Below are 21,288 nucleotides of genomic sequence, written 5' to 3' on the forward strand. Positions count from 1 at the left end.
GCTGTAATCAAAACATATGTCAATCTACCTCTCATTCACCTATTCCCATACTAGGCATTCTCTGAATCCCATATAAAACTATATTTAACTTCCAGGCCTGCATGCAAAGCTGAGAGTGTTCCAATAAGCCACTTCCTCCAACTATTTTTAAAATGACCATAGTCCCCTACTGTTTATTATGCTATTACTGAAGCAGCTTTTTTACCAGGAGAGAGAGAGAGAGAGAGAGAGAGAGAGAGAGAGAGAGAGAGAGAAAACATCTGCATCTGTAGAAAAGACCGGGCAAACTTACTCCTGAAGATTAGTGACAGTAAACCGCTTACATTGCCCAAGATAATCACATCATGCCCATAAAGAATTTCTGTTTGCACATGTAATCCACAGGTGGAAATCAAATACTGAAAACCAGCACTTCCATTTAAAAACATAAGATTAGCCATGGTCAAACTGCTTGTGAGATTAAACAATCCACTGGTAGAAGCTCTTTAATCTTCCAGCTCCTTCAAAGGGCATTCTAAAAGTCAGACTATCAATAACATAATTTAAAAGGAAGACATTCTGTGGCTTAGGTGTGGTTTCAAAACATCTATTTTCTTTAAAATGTTAAAACTTACTCAATATTATTCTTCAAAAGAAGGAAAAGATGGTTGCTTTAAAAATAAAACCCCTTTTCAAAGAGATAGCTGATTGTGTGATCAGTGTGTTCAAAGTGACCACCTTTCCAGGTTTTAGGGCAGTTTCAGCTCAGTGGGCTTGTGGGTCATCAGTGCTATGAATCAGAACTCCTGTCCTGTCACACATCTTCAGAGTACCCCAAATCAGCTACAATAAGTCAAAATCTCCACAAAAGCCTCTCTTCTACGAGGTATGCTTGCTGTTTGGGTTCCAATACTGATACTCTGGTGTGATAGAAGCAACATGAAGCAAGTAAGGAGGTAAAAAAGCCTTTTGTTGGGTCCCAGGATTTATCTACACAAGGTTTTGGAATGGTTGTATGGTTCTCTAGATAGAATTACAGACTGGTTGTGTTTCTCCCACACCTATGTCCTTCCAAAAAGCATTCACCACTGACTTCAACCTTAGAATGTTGATGCTGCTGCTACTACTATTATTTAGTCTTTAAATCCAACAAAAAGAAAACATGTTTTTAAAAAAACATGTATCATATCCATTCAATGAAAAATAATTTAAAAAAACACATCCCTCTGATAAATGTGCCAGTTTTAAAAATAAATAAGCAAACATTGGAAGGAACTAGGGTACTCTGAAAGGACTTCAAGAAAGATAACCTTAATCTACTCAAACAATGATAAACCAAACCACAGATGAATGGTAAGAAAATGAGATTTTTAAACTAAGTGAGGAAGTATTCAATATTTTATTTTTACTTTACAGTGAACCTGATTAAAATTCCAAGACTCTCATCATGAAGTCAAGAACAACAATTGCAACAATATTTGGTAAGTAACCAAGTAAGGGACATACTTTCATATTTTACCATCTCTGCTTTGTTTGCTTGCTTGCTTATATATAGGCCACCCTATCCCACAGATTCAGGTTGGGTTACACCAATTCCATCAGAAAAGACAGATGAGCCACTGCCTCCAAAAGGGTTTAAAATCTAAGATAATTGATATACAAGGTTTGGAGTAACAAAGGTAGATTATAACAGTACTGATGTTTCATTTGGAGAATTTTAAAACTGGTATAAACAATAGGGGAGGGACGCAGGTGACGCTGTGGGTTAAACCACAGAGCCTAGGACTTGCCGATCAGAAGGTCGGCTGTTCAATTCCCCACGACGGGGTGAGCTCCTGTTGCTCGGTCCCAGCTCCTGCCAACCTACAGTTCGAAAGCACGTCAAAGTGCAAGTAGATAAATAGGTACCGCTCTGGCGGGAAGGTAAACGCCGTTTCCGTGCACTGCTCTGGTTCGCCAGAAGCGGCTTAGTCATGCTGGCCACATGACCCGGAAGCTGTACGCCGGCTCCCTCGGCCAATCAAGCGAGATGAGCGCCGCAACCCCAGAGTCGGTCACGACTGGACCTAATGGTCAGGGCTCCCTTTACCTTTACCTTATAAACAATAGGAGGCTGCAGTCCTATACACCAGGGTTATTGGAATGATGGGACTGCAGCTCCTATCACCCCTGAATTTTGGCTGCAGTGCCTAGGACTGATGGAAGTTGGGGTTCAAGGATTTCTGGAGGACATCATGTTGGCTACCTGTTATAAGCACACAACCTGGGAGTAAGCAGCATGGAACTAAGGGATGCTTATCTCTGAGTACACATGCATAGGATTGCACTGTACGTTCCAGAAAACATTCAATGTCATGCTGTTGGGTTGAAAATCACGACAGACGAGTGGCAGGTGTCATATAAGAGGCGTCTCTGCCGGGGCAAGCCCCGGGAACTCTCTTTTATTGAATATTACAAACATTGCCACAGGTGTGCTTGTGGCTGATTGGTTGATACAAACACAAAGCATCTTGTTGCTGATTGGTTAACATAGGTACAAGGCGGGAATTACATATAACCATTTATCACTGATAGATCAAAGGCTGAGAAACGGAGCTGGAACTAGACAGGCATGAAACCTCCTAATTAAATTATAACTAAAGATTAATATTGAGAGAACATAACATGAAAGAATACAAGAATCACGTTCCGTAGATGTGGTCAGCAAAGCATTAAGAACAGGTCAGGGTACACTGTTTCATGAACTCAATGGGAACTGTTCAGAACATTCTCAGACTCATGTGCAGAGGCAAAAACTTCCCAGCATCATGCAAACTGATGCTGCAAATGTCTGCTTCCCTCACATTGTCCAACTTGCTCTGTTTCAGCTCTGTTGCTGACTTGTATCTATGCCACCAAAGAAGCCACGAAGAAGAAAAAGTCCAAACTATGTAAGTGAAAAAAGCAATGCACCTGACTGATGGAAGATGGGAGCTTTCAACATCAACCCTGCGTGAGAATAGGGAGAGGCTTCATGTGTGGTATTCACTGCACATCTTGGGGGCATACCAGATCTCTTCCGCTTAAAGCAAGATACCAAAACTGGGGTTGTATCACACAGCTTTAAATACATAAGAAAGTAAGAAAAGTGCTGCTTGATCAGGACAAAGGGCCGTCTAGTCCAGAATCCTGACTTACTCTTCTTTGCCTAAAAATATACACCACTTGAGTACTAAAAACAAAAATGGCATTCATTAAGTGTATATGAACAAGCAGCTGCTGACATAACACTTATGTGTTAATTGCATGGTTTCAATGCTACCAAGAGCACCAATATTACAAATAACATTCCATTTGTGCCTTCACAGATGTTCCTCAGATCGACTGTGACATCAAAGCTGCAAAGATCATCAACCCTGAATTTATCGCTAAGTGTCCCTCTGGATGTCAGGATGTCAAATATCGTGTCTACGGCACCGATATCTATGCTTCTTTTTCCAGTATATGTGGCGCTGCTATTCACAGGTCAGCAGGGTTGCCCTTCAATCTAAGACAGCGCACAGAACCACAGGGAAATATGATTGTTGCTTCAGTGGTAGAAACTCACAAGGTGTGAGTGAATAATTCTACAAGCTTAGTAGTTCCACAGTCGCTTAAAACTAATAATCCCTTCTCTCCCTTTAACTTTGCTGCACTTGATAGCTAACCAGGTATATATTGTAGCACATTTATTTTGGGCTAGCAACCTTTCCAGGGTAACAGCAAGCACTCTGTAGAGAGCTCACAGCTGCAGGATGAGCATGGTTTTCTCACAAAAGGTGTGCATACCTTTAGGTTGAATACTGGCATGAACATCAGTCTTGCTTCTCCTTCAGACAAACTTTAGCTTTACCTTTCCGGAAGAGGGAAGCCACTCCAGAAAAGGGTGGTTTTTGTGTTGTCACCCTCTGGACCTCATGGAGGAGCCTTACATAGAACAGCCTCCGATGAAGATTGCAGGTTCTGGCTCTGTTCATGTTGGGGGGGCGGGGCAGGGTGGTCCTTGAGGAATTGTGGTCCTGAGCCATTTAAGATTTTATAGGTCAAAACCAGCACTTTGAATTGAGCCTGGAAGCTAACTGGCCACTAGTGCAGGCAGGCCAGGATTGTTGTAATATGCTCAAACTGTCTTGCTGCAGTGAGCAACCTGCTGGATTCTGCACCAGTTGAAGTTTCTAAACTGCCTTCAGAAGCAGCCCCATGTAAACTACTGTTGGTGGAAGGAGGTGCATTGGCAAACATCACAGGAGCCAGTCAAACAATGGAACCACAGTGATGGATTCCATGTTTGGGCCTTGGTTGGTCGGTATGTGCTGTGGGTAGAACTCGTTGATCTTAATTTGGAAACTCTGAAATCTTTTTCTTGCGCATCAGGGGAGATTAAGCACGTGGAAGTGATTCACATCAGAGGTTTAGACTAGGTACATTCCACCTAAGAATTATCCTTAGTCCTGTAATTATAAAGTAGCTTGCCAAATGGCTTTAGCGCTGCACTGTGGAGTTAATGAGCACCAGAAAGAACAAAAACACACACACAACAACAACAACAACAACTATCTGTTGGGTTAGAACAAGTCCAGTTCTGAGGGACGTCTGGAGAAAATGTGTAAGGCACCTGGAATTTTGCACCTGTGTGGGTTAGGCTTGCCATTCAAAAGCCATTCAGCATTCTAGGGTGTTTCTGAACTGAATGCCTTATTTTTGCAGTGGTACAATTGACAAGTCTGGAGGGAAAATCCTGGTTCAAAAGGTTGCTGGACAATCTGGCTACAAGGGTAGTTTCTCCAATGGCATCCGATCGTTGTCTTTACCACGGTGGCGGGAGTCCTTCATTGTTTCAGGTATTTTTATAACTAATCTCTTTGTTTTTGGCACTGCCATACTTTGAAAACTAAAAATCAGATGATCTGATTATTGATACTGAAACGTTGATAGACAACCATTCTGGAAACATAGCTCTATGATGGGAAAGTCTCAGCATCCTTAACTATTGTTAAGGATTGCCCCAGGATTGTTTGGGGGCAGTCATGACTGTTATCAGTGATATAATAGCGTTTTAAATGTATAAGGCAGATGTGGTTTAAGTCTGCAGGGGTTATCTGGAATAATTTTGCTTTGGGGTATTCTTTCAAGTAATTCAGACAAGCCAGAGATTGAAACCAGTCTGAATTCTTCCCCTCCACTCAATAATTCCCACTGCAAATACAAAAATTGCAACAAGTCATCTGTGAGTGACATCTAAAGAGCAAGCCAAGCTAAGCTTGAGCAGTTGAGCCGCATCCATTGCAACTGAGCTCATTGTCTACAAGCCAAAAATAGTGGCATTTCAAAGTTTAAAACAAAAACCATACTGGCAGCGTGTTTCCACTTAGCAAACAATTAGGACTGTGGGATTTGCCAGCTTGGCCAATCAGGAACTGTACAAAGACCCATAGAAAACAAAGAATTAGGGCTAGGAAGCCAAGCTAAGAAGCAGGATATTGTGAACCGTGAAGAAGAGAGGCAAGTTCACAGGATTCAAACGATGAGCACACTAGGAGGTATGCAAATTGGCTGGTACTCACTTTCAGAGTATTGAAATGTGCTGGCTTATGTGCAAACGAATGACTCCATTCAGATCAATGAGAGCTCCCTGCTAAAGTAATGCAATCTGTTCTGGATGTCTTTGGGGAAGTTATGGACATTATATTCATCTTAGTTTTCCATGCAGCAATTAAAGTATTCATTTGAAAAATGATCAAAACTAACTATATTGCCAATTGTTTCTTTTAAAAAATGTATATACACATTTAGGGTTAAAACGAAAAACCAAGGAGTAGAGGCTACATGGCAAGCCAATCTAATTCACTCCCTCTGTTTGATTAATTACATGCTTAGTCTTGGGCATGTTGCAGTTTTATCACACATCAGCCTGAATTTCAGAGTTGTGTATATTTAAGCCCACTGAAATTAAGGAGCTTGATAGTGCAGTCCTATACATGCCTACTCAGATGTAAGCCACATTGAGTTCAGTGGGATTTACTCCTATTGGGTATATTTTATTTATTTATTTACTTAACAAAATTTACATACCACTTGATTGCAGTAAAACATCTAAGCAGTATACACGAGAGATTAAAATTGTAAGATAAAATTCAGTTAAAACAGATATTTAAAAATAGTTAAAATTAACAATAGTGATTTAAACACATCTACATGTCTGGCCAGGACTGGCATATCATTGCTTGTTGCTATAAAAGTTCTTAAGACATTTACTTACCACTGTAAATGTTAAAAACATTTACCGTTTCTAGAAATGTTGCTTTATAATGTAGTTTGATGTGGGAAATGTCAAGAGAGGTAACATATGATGTGGCACAATGAAAGGTTTATGGTTTGTACCAGACTATAACTGTCACGATCTCCCATATGTGGTTTAAACGTGAACTCAAATGTAGCTTACACACACATTGAATTCTTTCACTATTATCATGGTAAATCATGGGCTCTAAAAACAATCTGTAATGAAACGGATCTTGATTAAAAATTATGTATGTGGTAAATAAGGGGAACCACCTAGAGGCATGGGGTTTTTTTGTGAGGTAGTGTTTTACTTGCATCCATGACATAAATCTTGGTTAGTTCAGTGGAATCAGTTGTTATGTTACCACCACCACCTCAGGAGACATGAATGGCAAAGCAATGTGAAGTTGCTTGTTCTTTAATATTAAAGCGGTTTTACGCATAAAAGGTACTAGGCCACCCACATGTTCTTTTGTACCACAGAGCAGCTGGCGTGGCAGATCTTGCGGTGAATAATTGAAAGCCCTGGGGGAAATTGCAAAGGTCTAATTACCTGAAGGCTGATTTAAGAACTTATATTATGCTAAATATGTATATCTTATACTGCATTAGATATGTGCTGTAGATCTACTGGATTAAAATGTGTTTGCTTTATTGCAAGGTCATGTACTCTCTCCGATTTGGCTTTTCTTGTTTGTTTGTTTGTTTGTTTGTTTGTTTGTTTGTTTGTGTTTGTTTGTTTGTTTGTTTTCCACAGAGGGCAAACCCAAAAAAGGTGTGCAGTACCCATCAACACTTGAATATTCATCTTCCTCAAACACACCTGTTAAAGGCAAGTGTAAGATTTTCTGCTGGGTGTGTGTGTGTGTGTGTGTGTGTGTGTGTGTATTGGTTGTGTTCTTTCATATACAGCTCCACCTGCACTGTACATGTAAAGCAGCATCTTACTGCTTTAAGTAGTCATGGTTTTCCCCAAAGAATCCAGAGTCCTCAAATTTGTTAAGTGCGCTGAGAGTTATTAAGAGGCCCTATTCCCCTCTCAGAGCTTATAGGGACTGGGAGCGAAGGCTGCCATATGAAACTCAGCAACACCATGCCAAGTGTCCAATAAAGCTGGTAGCAACCACCACACACAAGCACCCCAAAGGAATGTGCGGCTGACACTAAATTCACAGCACTTATAGTTTTGCATCTCTGCAAATAGCAGATAGCATTTTCTTTGATATTGATTCACTATATTTCTATATTAATATAGGAGGTTCACAACGGAAAGAGTATCGGACAACTGCAGTGCCATTACAAACTACACAAGGTGCATTTACAACAGCAAAAGCTGCTATCAGGACAACCGAATTTGTCAGCACAACTCCAAAGCCAACAACAATCCCAACTACAGTCACGACAACCATCACTATCCAGGCAACTACTGGTGTAGCTACAAAGCCTCCAGTTGCGATTCACAAGGTCAGGGACATAGGTGAGCAGAATGGCAGAGGTCATAGTGGCTTAACAATGTGTTTGCGCTATAACAGGAGTGAGGAAACTTCAACCTGTGGGTCTAGTTAGGCCTCCCCAAGCTGTCACTTGTAGTGTGACAAGTAAAATCTCAGCACAGCTAAATTCAAAAGGAAGACTCTGGCGTGTGTTCAAGCCAGGTTGTGAATTCATAAAACTCTGAAGTCAAGCAAAGGCTGCAAAGGATTGGATTTATTTACCTGATGCCGTAGGATGGGATATCAGTTTAGTCGACAGTTGGGTGACCATACCAGGCAGCAAGTTGGTATGCCAAGTTCAACGCCTTAGGGTCAGCTCACACAACCAAAATCCCAAATCCAAAGGTCAGGAGACAAGGTTCATGGTCAAGCCAAGTCCAAAGTCCAGTAGTCAGAATACAATACAGAGTCAAACCTGAAGCTCAGTCCTGTGGCGGTCCAGAAACACCCAAATCAAGGCCCATCAACATGGGCAGCTGAGAAAAAACAGCCCCTCAGCTCTGCTTCCCTTTTGTAATTTCCATGCTGATTGCAGCATCTGGGATTGATGAGGCAGGTGACCCTCACCTGCTCCAAGCCTACTCCAGCTGAGGAATCACACCCCGTCCTCCCAGAGCTAGTGAGCCCCACCTGGTCAAGTAGGGAGCTGGGCTGTGGACCCTTGCCTGTCTCAGCCTCCTAGGGTGCCACTCCCGCTGCTCCCTACACCTCAGAGCCTGCTGTATTCATGGGGATAGGAGCCCCTCTGGCTCTGGTAATGGGTCTTGCTGCTCTGGTTCCTGTGCATTGACGTTCACCCCCTCCCCATCCTCTGCTCTTACAATTTAAAGAAGGATCATCATCTTCACAGAACAGTGCACTTTGGCCATTTGTTTTCCATCGCCTCATTCTCTGTTTTGCATACTGATTTTTCTCCTTTTCCATTTGCTATAGTGAGGGCTTCTCTGGTTTGTTCTTAGGGAACTGTTTAGGGAAGCTTTTAATGTTTAACAGAGTATTGTATTTTAATATTTTGTTGGAAGCTGCACAGAGTGGCTGGCGAAACCCAGCCAGATGGGCGGGGTATAAATAATAAATTATTATTATTATTATTATTATCATTATTATTAGGTTCTAGCAACGTCCATCCAGCTTACTCCTCAGTAGCAGCTGTAGCATCAAGTAAGTACAGAGGCAGTGCATTGTCATACCAGGACTGCAATCCTGGGCAGCCCATGGAAATTAGTGGGCTTATGTCTGATTACACACCATGGGAATGTCTTTAAATGGCCATTGTTTTATCTTTTTCACTAAGGAAAAAGTAGCTTAACTTCAATAATCCCTGTTTTATAAGATGTTCTCCATACCTTCCATCCATGCCATAGAACTACAGTTCCCAAGGTTCCCTGGAAAAAGATAATGACTGTTCAACTAGTTTGAATCTTTCTTGTGACTAGAACCGTCTCTACATAACAGGGGTGGGGAACTTTTTTGGACTTCCACGTGCTGTTGGAGTCCAGCTGCTATTAAGCCACACTTGCTGGGACTGATGGGAGTTGGAGTCAAACATCTGGAGGGGCACAAGTTCCCCATTCCTGCTAAATAATATATCTCTCTCTGTAATTATTGTTTCATAAATCCTATATTTAATCTCAGTTGGTAGAGCCTGAGAATCTTAATCTCAGGGTTATGGGTTCTGAGGATTAGGACAACAGTCTCTTACCTCCTACAGCTATAAAATTATCACTTTTAAAAAGAAATGTCTTTTAAAAATAGTTTTGGGAACTGCAAATAAAATTTTCTGTTTTAATGCATATTTTAGGGCAGGTTCAAGCTGTACAAGGAAGAACCCAGAATCAAGGTATGTCCTAACTTAAATGGATATATATTTTCTTCATTTAAGCTAAGTTTAGTTTAAAGTAATCATATTTACTAATTACAATTTATGTTCAAGTTTATGTGTTGACCAGTAAAATATTTTTAAAGCATTCAGAGGCAGTTCCAGCCATGCAAGTAACAGAAATATCGCTCGACCTAATACAGGTAAAACCTTCATATGATTTTAAAAATGTTATAAAAAGCAGCAACCAGAGCCCACTCTTAAAGACGTTCTCTTGGAAGTAAGTTTCCCTGAGTTACAATTACTACTTAGGAAATACACCTAAGAAATACTGGATACAATTTAGCCCAAGTTAAAAATTTTAATTCCTTGTTATTTCAGTAGATTCTACTGTAGAATTCAGTAGATTCTTTTTATTTTAAATGCCAGCGATTTCATAGGGAGAGTCGAGCATGTGTTTCAATATTGAAACACATGCTCGACTCTCCCTATGAAATCGCTGGCATTTAAAATAAAAAGATTTGGTTGGATTGCAGCCATTTTGATTTTGCACCATTTCTGTATTATTATTTATTAAATTTATATACCCCCCTATACCCACAGGCCTGTAGTGGTCTGCTAAAATGGTAAAGGTAAAGGGACCCCTGATCATTAGGTCCAGTCGTGGCAGACTCTGGGGTTGCGGCGCTCATCTCGCTTTATTAGCCAGTCATGTGGCCAGCATGACTAAGCCACTTCTGGCAAACCAGGGCAGCACACAGAAACGCCGTTTACCTTCCCGCCGGAGTGGTACCTATTTATCTACTTGCACTTTGACGTGCTTTCGAACTACTAGGTTAGCATGAGCAGGGACCGAGCAACGGGAGCTCACCCTGTTGCGGGGATTCGAACCGCCAATCTTCTGATCAGCAAGTCCTAGGCTCTGTGGTTTAACCCACAGCGCCACCCGCGTGCTACTTATCCTCTAAAGTTCAAACTACTTGAGTCAAGTTATTTTGTAGGAGTTGAAATCCATAACCCATTAACATCACCAGAGCAGTTCTAATAAAATGAACAGGACTGACCTGATTAAATCATGTATAGATTGCAACCCAAGCCCAGGAGAGGTCAATTGACTTCTGTGTGACATTATGATAGCATTTCAGGCTGTAAATGCTGAGGACCAGAGTGCCCATCCTAATAATATTTGCTGAAGCTAAACTGTCTTGATGTACAGGGAAGTCCCTATTAATACTACCCCCATTTTAAAACTGGTGGTCCTTAGGTAATGAAATAGACTCACCGGAATTATGCCTCTGTGTATTAAAGTTGACCCTTTTGACAAACCACACAGGTCTTCAAAGGCAAGAGCCAATTGTCTCATTCCGGAAACCTTCCACCTCTCCTGCCAATCTAGGTAAGTTTCCCCATAAACCAAGGCAGATTTTTACAGGATTTGTCACCTAGATTTCTCTGGGCTTGTTAGTCTGAACCAGAAGCACTACTTCCTCTCACCTCGTATGCAAAAAATCTATTGTTTTCAACAGAGCAGTGCTTGAGTCATCTGAGTATTCTTTTACATCCAGTTCCCTATGTCTGGTGCTCATGATACCAACCAACAATTTGCTTCCTTTCAGGCAGTTTCCTATATATGCAGAATAAACTTTAGTCTTGATTAAAGTATTGTTCGTAAGGGCCTGGTGTTCCATTGCAGATCTGTACTGCAACATATTCTTGACATGATCATAGTGCATTAGCAGTGGGTTTATCCTGCTTTGGTTTGTTCTGCAGCGTTTCCCAAAGCTATCTATCACATTATTGCTATCTGGAGGGGCCATATTGCAATAAAAGCAAAAGCAAAAATAAATCAGAACATTTCTGGTTTAAAATACTATGGGATTTCATCAGGAAGTGGCAGGATATGCGGTTATTGGAAACAAAGCAAAACAAAAACAAACAAAACCAACCTTTGCAGATGCAAACAGTATTGAAAAGGAGGTCACATATGACTGCCCCAATAGCATCATGAGCACAAATCACCCATCTCACATCACAGTATCTGCCCAAACACTGGAAATTGAGGCTGACAAAAAACAACACAAAAGGCAATTTCCATAGTGCATCAGCCCCTTCTTTGAGAAACAATCATTAAAAGAAATGGGACAAGCCAAAGACCCAGGAAACAGCTGGCTTGTCACTTTTTTGTTGTTGGAACAAACAGTATGAAGAAAGCCACATAAGTACCCTCCTCAAAAGCTCATGTCAAAACTAAAAAAAAATTTCATTTGTTTCTGGCACAGAATGTCTCTTAACTTAATATTTCACTTAAGGAAGGATCTGTCATATCCATGTCATGCTCTATTTATTCTGCTTCTTACATATACTTCTGCTTATTCTCACATATACTTCATTTTACAAAGGGTCTCGCCTAAAGGAACAGCATTTGTTCTGTTAACTTCAGGTTGGTTTGGGTTAGTGGTTTGCTTTTGTTTCTTTTACTTTTAAGTAATTACTGTTTTTCCCTCTTGTGTGTGGAAGCTATAGAAACAGACTTGTGGAAACTGGGATCAAGCCTTTTTGACACAGGTAGTATTACGCAATGTTTTCTAATCACCAACTCTGTCATTTTAAGGCTTTCGATTGGAGCTGCACCTTTACCTGCCTCACACCAGACGTAGGTGGGTGTGGCTTGGAAGAAACAGCCTCATAGGCCAAATAAGCACCCCTAATTGCAAGGCCTAATTAAGTCCACAGACTAGAAGCTCCCCCACTTGCTGCTTTAGGAAGAAATTACAAGGCCCTTTTTACATGAGAAGCATTTGCATGCTATATGCAAGAAATCTACCTGTATGATCATCACACACATTATAAACTTCCACAGAACTGTTGTGAACAGTGGCTATCCTGAGTATGAATTGGGCAAATCCACACTTACTTTTTGCCCTGGGCTTTTGAGGCACAGGTCTGCACTTCAAAGCTATGTGTCCAAGCACTCTTTCTTTTGCAATTCAGTTTGGGTTTCCAATGGATTGGTATTTGCGCCAATCCAATGGTGAGGAGTGGGTTTTTGCGGGGAAAGCTCCAGAGCAAAAAACAGAGCCACTCCGACATGAAGCTTTAAAGTATGGACCATGCCTGGAAAGTGTGGAGGAAAGGGTGCACAAGCCCTGACAGGAGCAAATGGAATGTAGGAAAAGAAAATTGCATTTATTATTATTATTATTATTATTATTATTATTATTATTTATACCCCGCCCTCCTCAGCCGAGGCCAGGCTCAGGGTGGCTAACACCAAATATATAATACATTCAAAACACAAAATCAAACGATTAGTTTAAAATACAATTTGAATGACATTTAAAATCAAAATAAACTTAAGTGGGAACCCATGAATCATAACCATAGGGGTAAGGAATTAAAAGCTCACCAGGCCCAGCCACTCGTGCTGGTCCCATATGGGCCAACTGAAAGAGCCAAGGAGGCCACTTACATACAGGGTCCTATAGAAAGAAGGGAGTCAGACTGGGCCCGGACCAAAGGCCTGGCGGAACAGCTCCATTTTGCAGGCCCTGCGGAAAGACGTCAAATCCCGCAGGTCCCTGGTCTCTTGCGACAGAGCATTCCACCAGACTGGGGCCAGGGCTGAAAAGGCTCTGGCCCTGGTTCCAGGCCAGTCTAACTTCCTTGAGGCCCGGGACCTCCAAAGTATTATTGTTTGTGGACCTTAAGGTCCTCCGCAGGGCGTACCAGGAGAGGCCTATATTAAGCTATGGCAAGATATGCAATTTGTTTTCATATTTAGGTCTGCATGTGTGTGCCTTTCTAAAAATCAGAAAGCAGAGAGTCACAGCTGAAACGTGAGGTTGGAATGATGAATCTGCAGATGAGGGGTCAACGTTATGGAGGATCCTGCCATACATGAAACAGAAAGGGATTTTAACTTAATCCGCCCAAAAGCAGATTCATCACATGAATCTGGCCGGTTGTGTAAGTCATTATGTTGCAGTTACTGAGTACATGTGCTTGTGAACACACCCCTAGTCCTATTCCATAATGTTTTAGCTAGGCTTTGCCCTTTCTTGTTTGCTAAAGTGGGAGAGTTGTGTGAGGATGGGCTTGCATAGGCAATGCATCCATATACACAGGTCAGAACAGCCAAAAGGTTTACATTTCCAAATTGAATCTCAGCACATGTATCAGGATGTTAAGAGATTACCATCAACAGAAAGTAAAAACACTCTAAATGTTCAGGTGGATGTCTGGATACCTATTTGCAGGCAAGATTATTCATCACACAGCTTGAGGTGAGAAAAGGGAAATTTTCCAAGGGACCAGAATACAATAAAAAATTAGCTCAGTGATGAAGTTTGATGCATGCTGATTATCACTTCAAAGAGAATTATTTTTAGTTTGTATGTGACAAGTATTGCCTGAGTGGAGATTTAATGAGCCTGGACAGCTGTGACAACTCAGTGGTGAAAAAGCTTAATTGGCTTGCAGTGAAGCACCAAGGCACAGTGAGGGAATATTCCCAGGACTGACAATACAGTCTTCAAGCCAGCCTGGGAACCTAGAAGGGCTCACTAGAAAGGGCTGCCTTTTCAATGTATTGCCTTTTCTCAGTGATACATGATGGGTGGCATTTTTATTAAAAAGAACTATATAATTATCTAATTGCATTCAAGCAGTGGCCTGAAAGCCAGGCTGCAAAGGAAAGACCTCCCTCTACAGCCTCAGCTTAAACTCAAACAATGGCTGCGGCTGCAAAGTCAGAATGAGAATGCTCTCCCGACTCTTTTCCAGCTCTGAATCGGCACCAAATTCAAAAAGCACCAGACCAGCCACGAAAAGGAAGAATTAGGAATGCAGTTAAAACACACTCTCAGTGCTTTCTTTTCAGTTTTATCTTGTGAATTTACCTGTCCATGACACCTGGTGATGGATGGGGAGGGTAAAGGGCACGGATTGAGCCAAGCCATACTGTGAGGTGAAGATTTCCTACTGCTGATCTAATTTTCAGCTTTCTAGAGGTGTAAAGTTCAAATAAAGATAAACACCACATGGACCATGTTGTTCATGTTTCAAAATGAAATTGTTGTGGGGTAAATTCCATGTAGGATGACACAGTGCATAAACACAGTCTAATGTGTGGAACAGAGCCTTGTTAGCCCCATTTTGTGGTATGCCCCATTTTGTGGTATGCCCCTTGTTAGCCCCATTTTGTGGTATGCCCCAAAGTGCAAGAATACCTGGTGATAATTTACAGTTCATTGTGGCGAGACAAGAATTTACAGTTCATTGTGGCGAGACAAGAACTCCTTTCTATGTTTCCTCATGGCACATGTAATTATCCCACCTCTTATATCAGCAAGTAGGACTGTGAATTTTAATCAGTAGGTGAATGAACCACACATATAACAGCCTAACATCCATGAATTCTGAAGTCAAAAAAGCTAGTAGCTACCACTATATCTCAGATGTATGTGGTACATATTTTATTATTTATACCCTACCCATCTGGTTGGGTTTCCTCAGCCACTCTGGGTGGTTCACAGCACATGTCAGAACATACTAAAACATCAAACATTTAAAACTTCCCAATACAGGGCTGCCTTCAGATGTCTTCTAAAAGTCAAATAGTTGTTTGTTTCCTTGACATCTGAAGGGAAGGTTTTCCACAGGGAGGGCTCCACTATTGAGAAGGCCCTCAAAAATATGCCCATGAGTCATCATCTCATGCCCTTTGCATTTAATAACCGACTGTGTCATTATTGATCATTCCAGGTTTCAGTTCCAAGGAAGACGTGGTCCCCAAACCCCTGGAACCAGTTTCACAGGGAAACCCAAGTATGTGCACCAGCCAAGTATTGGCACCTGAGAGTCTGCCCTTTTAAAGCTTCAGCCACTGGGAGGAAGGGAGAGCCTTCTTAGAGGTCTTCCCCATTGTGATTTCTGGGAGAAGGGAAAGAATGGATGTATCAGGGTTCAAAGATGTCATGCAGGTTGCAGTGGAATCCACATTTTGCTAATGAGCTTATTTTTTGCTGAATCCATTCCTAAGTTAGCTGAAGAGAAATCACCCAGGACTAGTTATTGGTTTTTACTGCTGCAGACTGAGCTGCTGTTTAACCTAGCTGTGATTTTCAAGATACCGTATTTTTCGCTCTATAAAACGCACCAGACCACAAGACACACCTAGTTTTTGGAGGAGGAAAACAAGAAAAAAAATATTCTGAATCTCAGAAGCCAGAAGAGCAAGAGGGATCGCTGCGCAGCGAAAGCAGCAATCCCTCTTGCTGTTCTGGCTTCTGGGATAGCTGCGCAGCCTGCATTCGCTCCATAAGACGCACACACATTTCCCCTTACTTTTTAGGAGGGGAAAAGGGATTCTTATAGAGCAAAAAATATGGTAATATAAACTGGATGTTTGAGGCACACATTTGCAAGAGCTGCAAAATTTTGCCTAAAAATTCAGTGAAGCAGCCCAGGGTGTTACTCCTCTCAGCCCCAGACAGCATGCTCAACGGGCAACCCACCCTTTTAGCTAGAGGGTTTTAGTCCTGGAGCATAGGTAGGCAAACTAAGGCCTGGGGGCCAGATCCGGCCCAATCGCTTTCTAAATCTGACCTGCAGACAGTCCGGGAATCAGCGTGTTTTTACATGAGTAGAATTTGTGTTTTTATTTAAAATGCATCTCTGGGTTATTTGTGGAGCATAGGAATTCGTTCTCCCTCCCCCCAAAAAATATAGTCGGGCCCCCCCCACAAGGTCTGAGGGACAGTGGACCGGCCCCCTGCTGAAAAAGTTTGCTGACCCCTGATCAAGTGGATCACTGGTCCCCTATCCTTGGTCTGTTGCCATGGTAAAACCATCAGGGGCTTCCTGAGCAGTCATTATATATATATATCTGATTATACAGTAAGGTTTCTTTTTTCTGACCCAATATAGAATTCTATTTAAAGTGACACTTTATCCTAACTTAGGGGTTGAACTGCTATGTTGTTGGACTGCAGTTCCAGTATCCATAAACACTGATTATGCTGGTTGGAGCTGATGCGATTTGGAGTTCAGCATCTGGAGGGCCGCAGATTCCCCATTCCTGTCTTAAAGTACAAACACAATTGGAGAAAATGCTACCTGGTGTAGGGAAGCGTGGAGGTTTTTCTGCCAGGCAAATCAGAATGCAAAGGTAGTGGGTGGGTGGGTTTGCAAAACAATATCATAAGAACAGTGCCATTTTACTAGAAAGAGAGGTGCCGGAACTCACTATGAATGCCTCCCTCATTGTCTTAGAATGGCAATGGCATCCACTTGAGAGGTGCCAGAACTGAGTTCTCCATCAGACCAATGGTCCAGCATCCTGTTCTCACAGTGGCCAACTAGATGCCCATGGGAAGCTCACAAGTAGGACTCAAGCACAGGAGCACTCTACCTGCAACTGATAGTCAGAAGCACACAACTCCAGCTGTGGAGGCAGAACATAGCCATCATGGGCCACAAGCCTGTTTATCCTCTCTCCCTGCCCCAGAGGCATTAATTTCATTCTCAAAACGTGCCCTCCTAATTCTTGCTCTTAATGCCATCAATATCAATCTTAGATTATGGCTACTCAGGGACAAAATTTATGAATCACCTTTAAATAGCTGCAGGAAAGTGCTAATTTTCCTCCTAAAATAGCAAGGCGGGTGTATTTGCCTCACCAGGTTTTATCACAGTTCTCCGCAAATAATTGCTGGATTTTGTCAGGGGTTTATGCTTCTGGAGCCAATCTTGTAATGAAAGGAATGCCATGCAGGAGCCAGGAACAATCTCAGCACACAGTACAAATCCTGATTCGGAGTAAGTAAGTTGGAACGCACTCGGAACAAGATTACTCACATGGGGAATCTTTGCAAGCCTGGCACCTCTTAAGTGAAATATACCTTTATTGGCACACCTGTCTTGGTGGGAGCAGTTTCAAAGAAAACCATACAAGAAGCCTGACTAGGAACAAAAACCATTAATTGCCATTTAAGCTTATCCAAATGTTGATCCCTTTCAAGGAAACGAGTATTTTCTCAGCAGCTTAGAGCAAAAGAAGAATAGACTGCTATTTCTTGAAGACACTCCTTGCAGGTCAGAATGAATAAATTTGGTTACTTAAAAAAAGAAATAGAGAGAAGAGGTTGCTTTAGCTTTGGGTGTTTGTCTACTGTTCTGTGAGCCAAAATAGCAAGATGAGTGAGGACACGTGCATTTAAAAGACTACAATCAAGTTTTTAAATATCTAGACTGGAGAGGCAGATCTGAAAGCCACAAAGGAGATTATCATTCTTTGAATTACTTCCATGTCTGGCAAAATAGCAATTCCCACTTCAATAAAGAAGGAATTTTTTTGTTCCAGCACTAATTAAAGAACACTTTTTGTATTGGGGGGTTGTTTTTTTGTTTTCAAATAGCTATACAAGTCAGAATGCAGGAATGGAGAATACAACCACAATGCACACTGAAATGCAGGAAGGAAAGAGAGGCACTCAGTGTGGTAAAACTTTCATGCGGTAAGACTGCTGCTGGACCGTACCACTTCAGACTTGGTGAGAGGGGGGTAGAACAGTGCTCCTTCCTATAAAGCACACAGTGCATATAGAAAATTAGCAGAGAAGAGAAAATTCTTCTGTTGCTAACTCGCAATATACTCATCTTATAGGCGCAAGGAAAATGTTGTTTATTAGTTTGGGTTCGTTCTGTGGAGACAACTAATTATTCAACCTCACACCACCATCCTGAAGTTGCTCAGTCCGCATGATTCACATATAAATAACTGCTTGTCTAAAGTGCTTCTGAAGTCCAAGTCTTGCAAAGTTGTCAAATCTTATACAATCATTTAATGACATGATTTGAATATGACTGCTCCTGATGTATTCAAATAGCCCACATGAAGCTCAACCCTCTTATACATCTTCTGAGAAGTTGGCCTCATTAGGTTCAAATGGGATTTAGTCCCAGATAAGTGTGCATAATACAACTGTATCCTTAGTGTATGTGGGAACTCCTAAAAGTGCCTTCTGAGCTAACCTTTCCTTTCAAAGGTCTGTGTGTTTTCAAGGTGGCCTGTATCAGCTGATCTAGCAGAAGTAGAAGGAAGAATCATAGAATTATAGAGTTGGAAGGAACCCTGAGGGTCATCTAGCCCAACCCCTTGCAATGCAGGAATATTGCCGTTGTCCCATATACGGATCAAACCTGCAACCTTGGCAGATTGGGAACCATTGGTAGATATGGATGCAGTCTGCAGTAGATCATCAAGGGTTTCTGACTTCTGATTGTCAAACCATAGCAACAGCCACAGAACTTTGCCCACCTAAATTAGCCTGCTGAAATGAGGTGGACCAGGAGAAGAGAACTTTTGGGTTTAAGGGCTGTAAACTTGGTTCAGTTCTGGTAATAAAAACACATTTCAAAGCTCAGACTGTGCTCCAAGGCACCATGTTCATTAATCGTGCATATCTTTATACTAAATTCTGGTTGGTAAAAATTTGGGGGGGGGGGTTGTGGGGGGAAGAAAAGTAGATTAAAAAATCCTGAAGTTTGCCCAGCTCTGTGGATGGAATGTTTACAGAAACAGAATTCTTTCTGAACAGAAACAGAAACACTAGTTCTTCTCTACTTGCCAAGTAGGGTTATTGTTATCTGTGTCAAGTAAAGCTTTGTAATCTTTGGTAAATTCTGTGAATGATTGAGCACATGCTCTGTTATCATGGTTTGAGGTGTGTTTTTGTACTCATGCAGGAAAAACACAAAATATATCCAAAAGGAACTCCAAAGTTAACTGTAATCTATTCTTTTTTCAGATTGCAAAGTTGATTTATCCTTCTTGATAGATGGCAGCTGGAGCATTGGCAAGCGCCGCTTTCAGATCCAAAAACAGTTCCTCAAAAATGTTGCTCAAGCCCTGGATGTGGGCCCAGCTGGTCCTCTTATGGGCATCATCCAGTATGGGTAAGAGAGTATGATGTATTTTCATAACATCTGTGCTGTCTGACATCCATCTCCATGTCTGTGGCAACACCACAGGAACTTCTTGTGGCAAACTACTTAATGCACTTTTTTTTTGTTCTTCAAATTGAAGCAGATATGTATCTCACATTGCTAGACTGCACCAGCACTGCATCATAAAAATCATATATCTTAAGTTAGGACCTTGTTAACTTATTTGATATAACCAACCATGGTCAAAATCCAGTCTTAATCTCCATTGTCAGAAAAAGATTTCCAAATACAGAGATTCTTGATTGTTCCACAACCTTTCTGCAGATCACTTGAATGGAGTGTATAGACCACAACTTGAGAACCTCTCTAATAGCCCATACTTCAGGGATTATGTGAGTCCAACAACACTGGGGGAGACCGCAGGTTCCTCACCCCTCACCCATCAAGGGCAGTTGCCCCACCTACAAACATTTTTTTTTGTCAAATAATTGATTTTTAAAAAGCAGCCACAAATGTAAGTTTCACATATGACATGTTTACACATTTCTATGAAAACACAGGAAATATTCATGCAAAATTACTATAAATTACAACTAGTATCATTAATGTGTTAATAGTTAATGCCATATTGTGTATGAACGTATTTTCCTGGGGATAACACAAAACGAAACTGCTCCATTTTCATTTTACAAATAGTGATGACCCTTCAACTGAATTTAACTTGAAGACTTATACAAACTCTAAGGATCTGCAAAATGCCATAGAGAAAATACTACAGAAAGGAGGATTGTCCAATGTTGGTATGTATCCTGCACAATACATCCACAGCTAATCAGTTTAAGAATCAAAAGATGTTGGTATGCTAGATGTTCTAGGCAGATTGAGGTCAAGACCACAAACTGTCCTCACTCATTTCTGGTTCCTCTTCCCTTAGTTTGGAAAATGCTTTGTCTTCCAGAGAATCAGGATTTAATATCTGAAAGTTTTCTCTGAATAGCTTGTCCCTTTCACAGTGCAAATATAGCACATTGGTGAGACACCAACCACCATAGAGTTCCAAACAGAAATTAAAATACTTAATACCTTAGTCACTGCTTTTTTCCCTAAAAAAATGTTTAGGGGTACTACCATTTTCCTACTCATATTGAAATACTGCCCCTCATTGAAGCCAAACTTAGATTCACAAAATGTTTAGGGGTATGTGTACCCCTGCTCCCCCCCCCCCCCGAAAAAAGCACTGACTTTAGTTCAGTATCCCTTATTGCAAATCTATTCCCTCTTTCGGCTTTTAAAACATATCAGGCAGAAGTTAGAGACACATTTGACCAACCAAGCAAGGAAGGAAGACACACACATATAAGAAGATTCCACGGCCGGTTCCGTTATTGGACGAGGGATCGCATGCAGATGTGGATGTGAATGCACAAATGAGATTTGCATCAGCTTTGTTATGCACATTTGGATGTGAGGCAACACTTTGACATCACATGGCTCTGGTGGGGGCATATACGTCCATTTCCATGCGGATAGAAAAATGTATCTTCAACCAGGAACTTAGATTGAATGTGCTTTTTTGCCTGTAACTAGATCTGGGCCACTGATGATTTGAGAGAATCCTCAAATTGTTGTTGCTCCTGTCCTCAATTTTATAGTTTCTGTTGTTAGTTATAGACAATAATAGGCAAAACAATAATACAAATGGCAAGGAGCTCAGGTTCTAAGAGATTTTAATGTTCCTTTTCATTGTTT

The 21,288-nt window shown here is 41.3% G+C and overlaps 1 protein-coding gene and 1 long non-coding RNA gene across 6 annotated transcripts in view; one reads left to right on the top strand and one right to left on the bottom strand.

The window, feature by feature from the left end:
• Positions 1-7,000, bottom strand: part of LOC308472714 — a 51,909-nt gene extending 44,909 nt beyond the window's left edge. The window contains exons 1-2 of the long non-coding RNA XR_013983661.1: positions 6,257-7,000; positions 5,562-5,660 (exon numbers count right to left, since the gene is read on the bottom strand). This is a non-coding gene — a long non-coding RNA (uncharacterized lncRNA). The remainder of the gene's footprint in view (positions 1-5,561; positions 5,661-6,256) is intronic.
• VIT (vitrin) overlaps positions 1-21,288 on the top strand; it is a 37,961-nt gene that overhangs the window by 11,542 nt on the left and 5,131 nt on the right. For 2 of the 5 annotated variants that reach the window (XM_080997700.1, XM_080997701.1), the window contains exons 2-15: positions 1,396-1,460; positions 2,847-2,909; positions 3,327-3,483; positions 4,705-4,838; positions 7,037-7,111; positions 7,535-7,756; positions 8,883-8,933; positions 9,574-9,612; positions 9,738-9,794; positions 10,925-10,987; positions 12,109-12,156; positions 15,355-15,417; positions 19,401-19,548; positions 20,236-20,339. In XM_080997700.1, the coding sequence (XP_080853826.1) occupies positions 1,427-1,460; positions 2,847-2,909; positions 3,327-3,483; positions 4,705-4,838; positions 7,037-7,111; positions 7,535-7,756; positions 8,883-8,933; positions 9,574-9,612; positions 9,738-9,794; positions 10,925-10,987; positions 12,109-12,156; positions 15,355-15,417; positions 19,401-19,548; positions 20,236-20,339 (1,258 nt within the window). In that variant the 5' untranslated portion in view covers positions 1,396-1,426. The remainder of the gene's footprint in view (positions 1-1,395; positions 1,461-2,846; positions 2,910-3,326; positions 3,484-4,704; positions 4,839-7,036; positions 7,112-7,534; positions 7,757-8,882; positions 8,934-9,573; positions 9,613-9,737; positions 9,795-10,924; positions 10,988-12,108; positions 12,157-15,354; positions 15,418-19,400; positions 19,549-20,235; positions 20,340-21,288) is intronic. The other 3 variants (XM_080997702.1, XM_080997703.1, XM_080997704.1) reach the window with 3 other exon arrangements.

The sequence above is a fragment of the Podarcis pityusensis genome (genome assembly GCF_964106645.2).
Source record: "Podarcis pityusensis genome assembly, chromosome: 3".
In the NCBI taxonomy this organism is placed as follows: Eukaryota; Metazoa; Chordata; class Lepidosauria; order Squamata; family Lacertidae; genus Podarcis; species Podarcis pityusensis.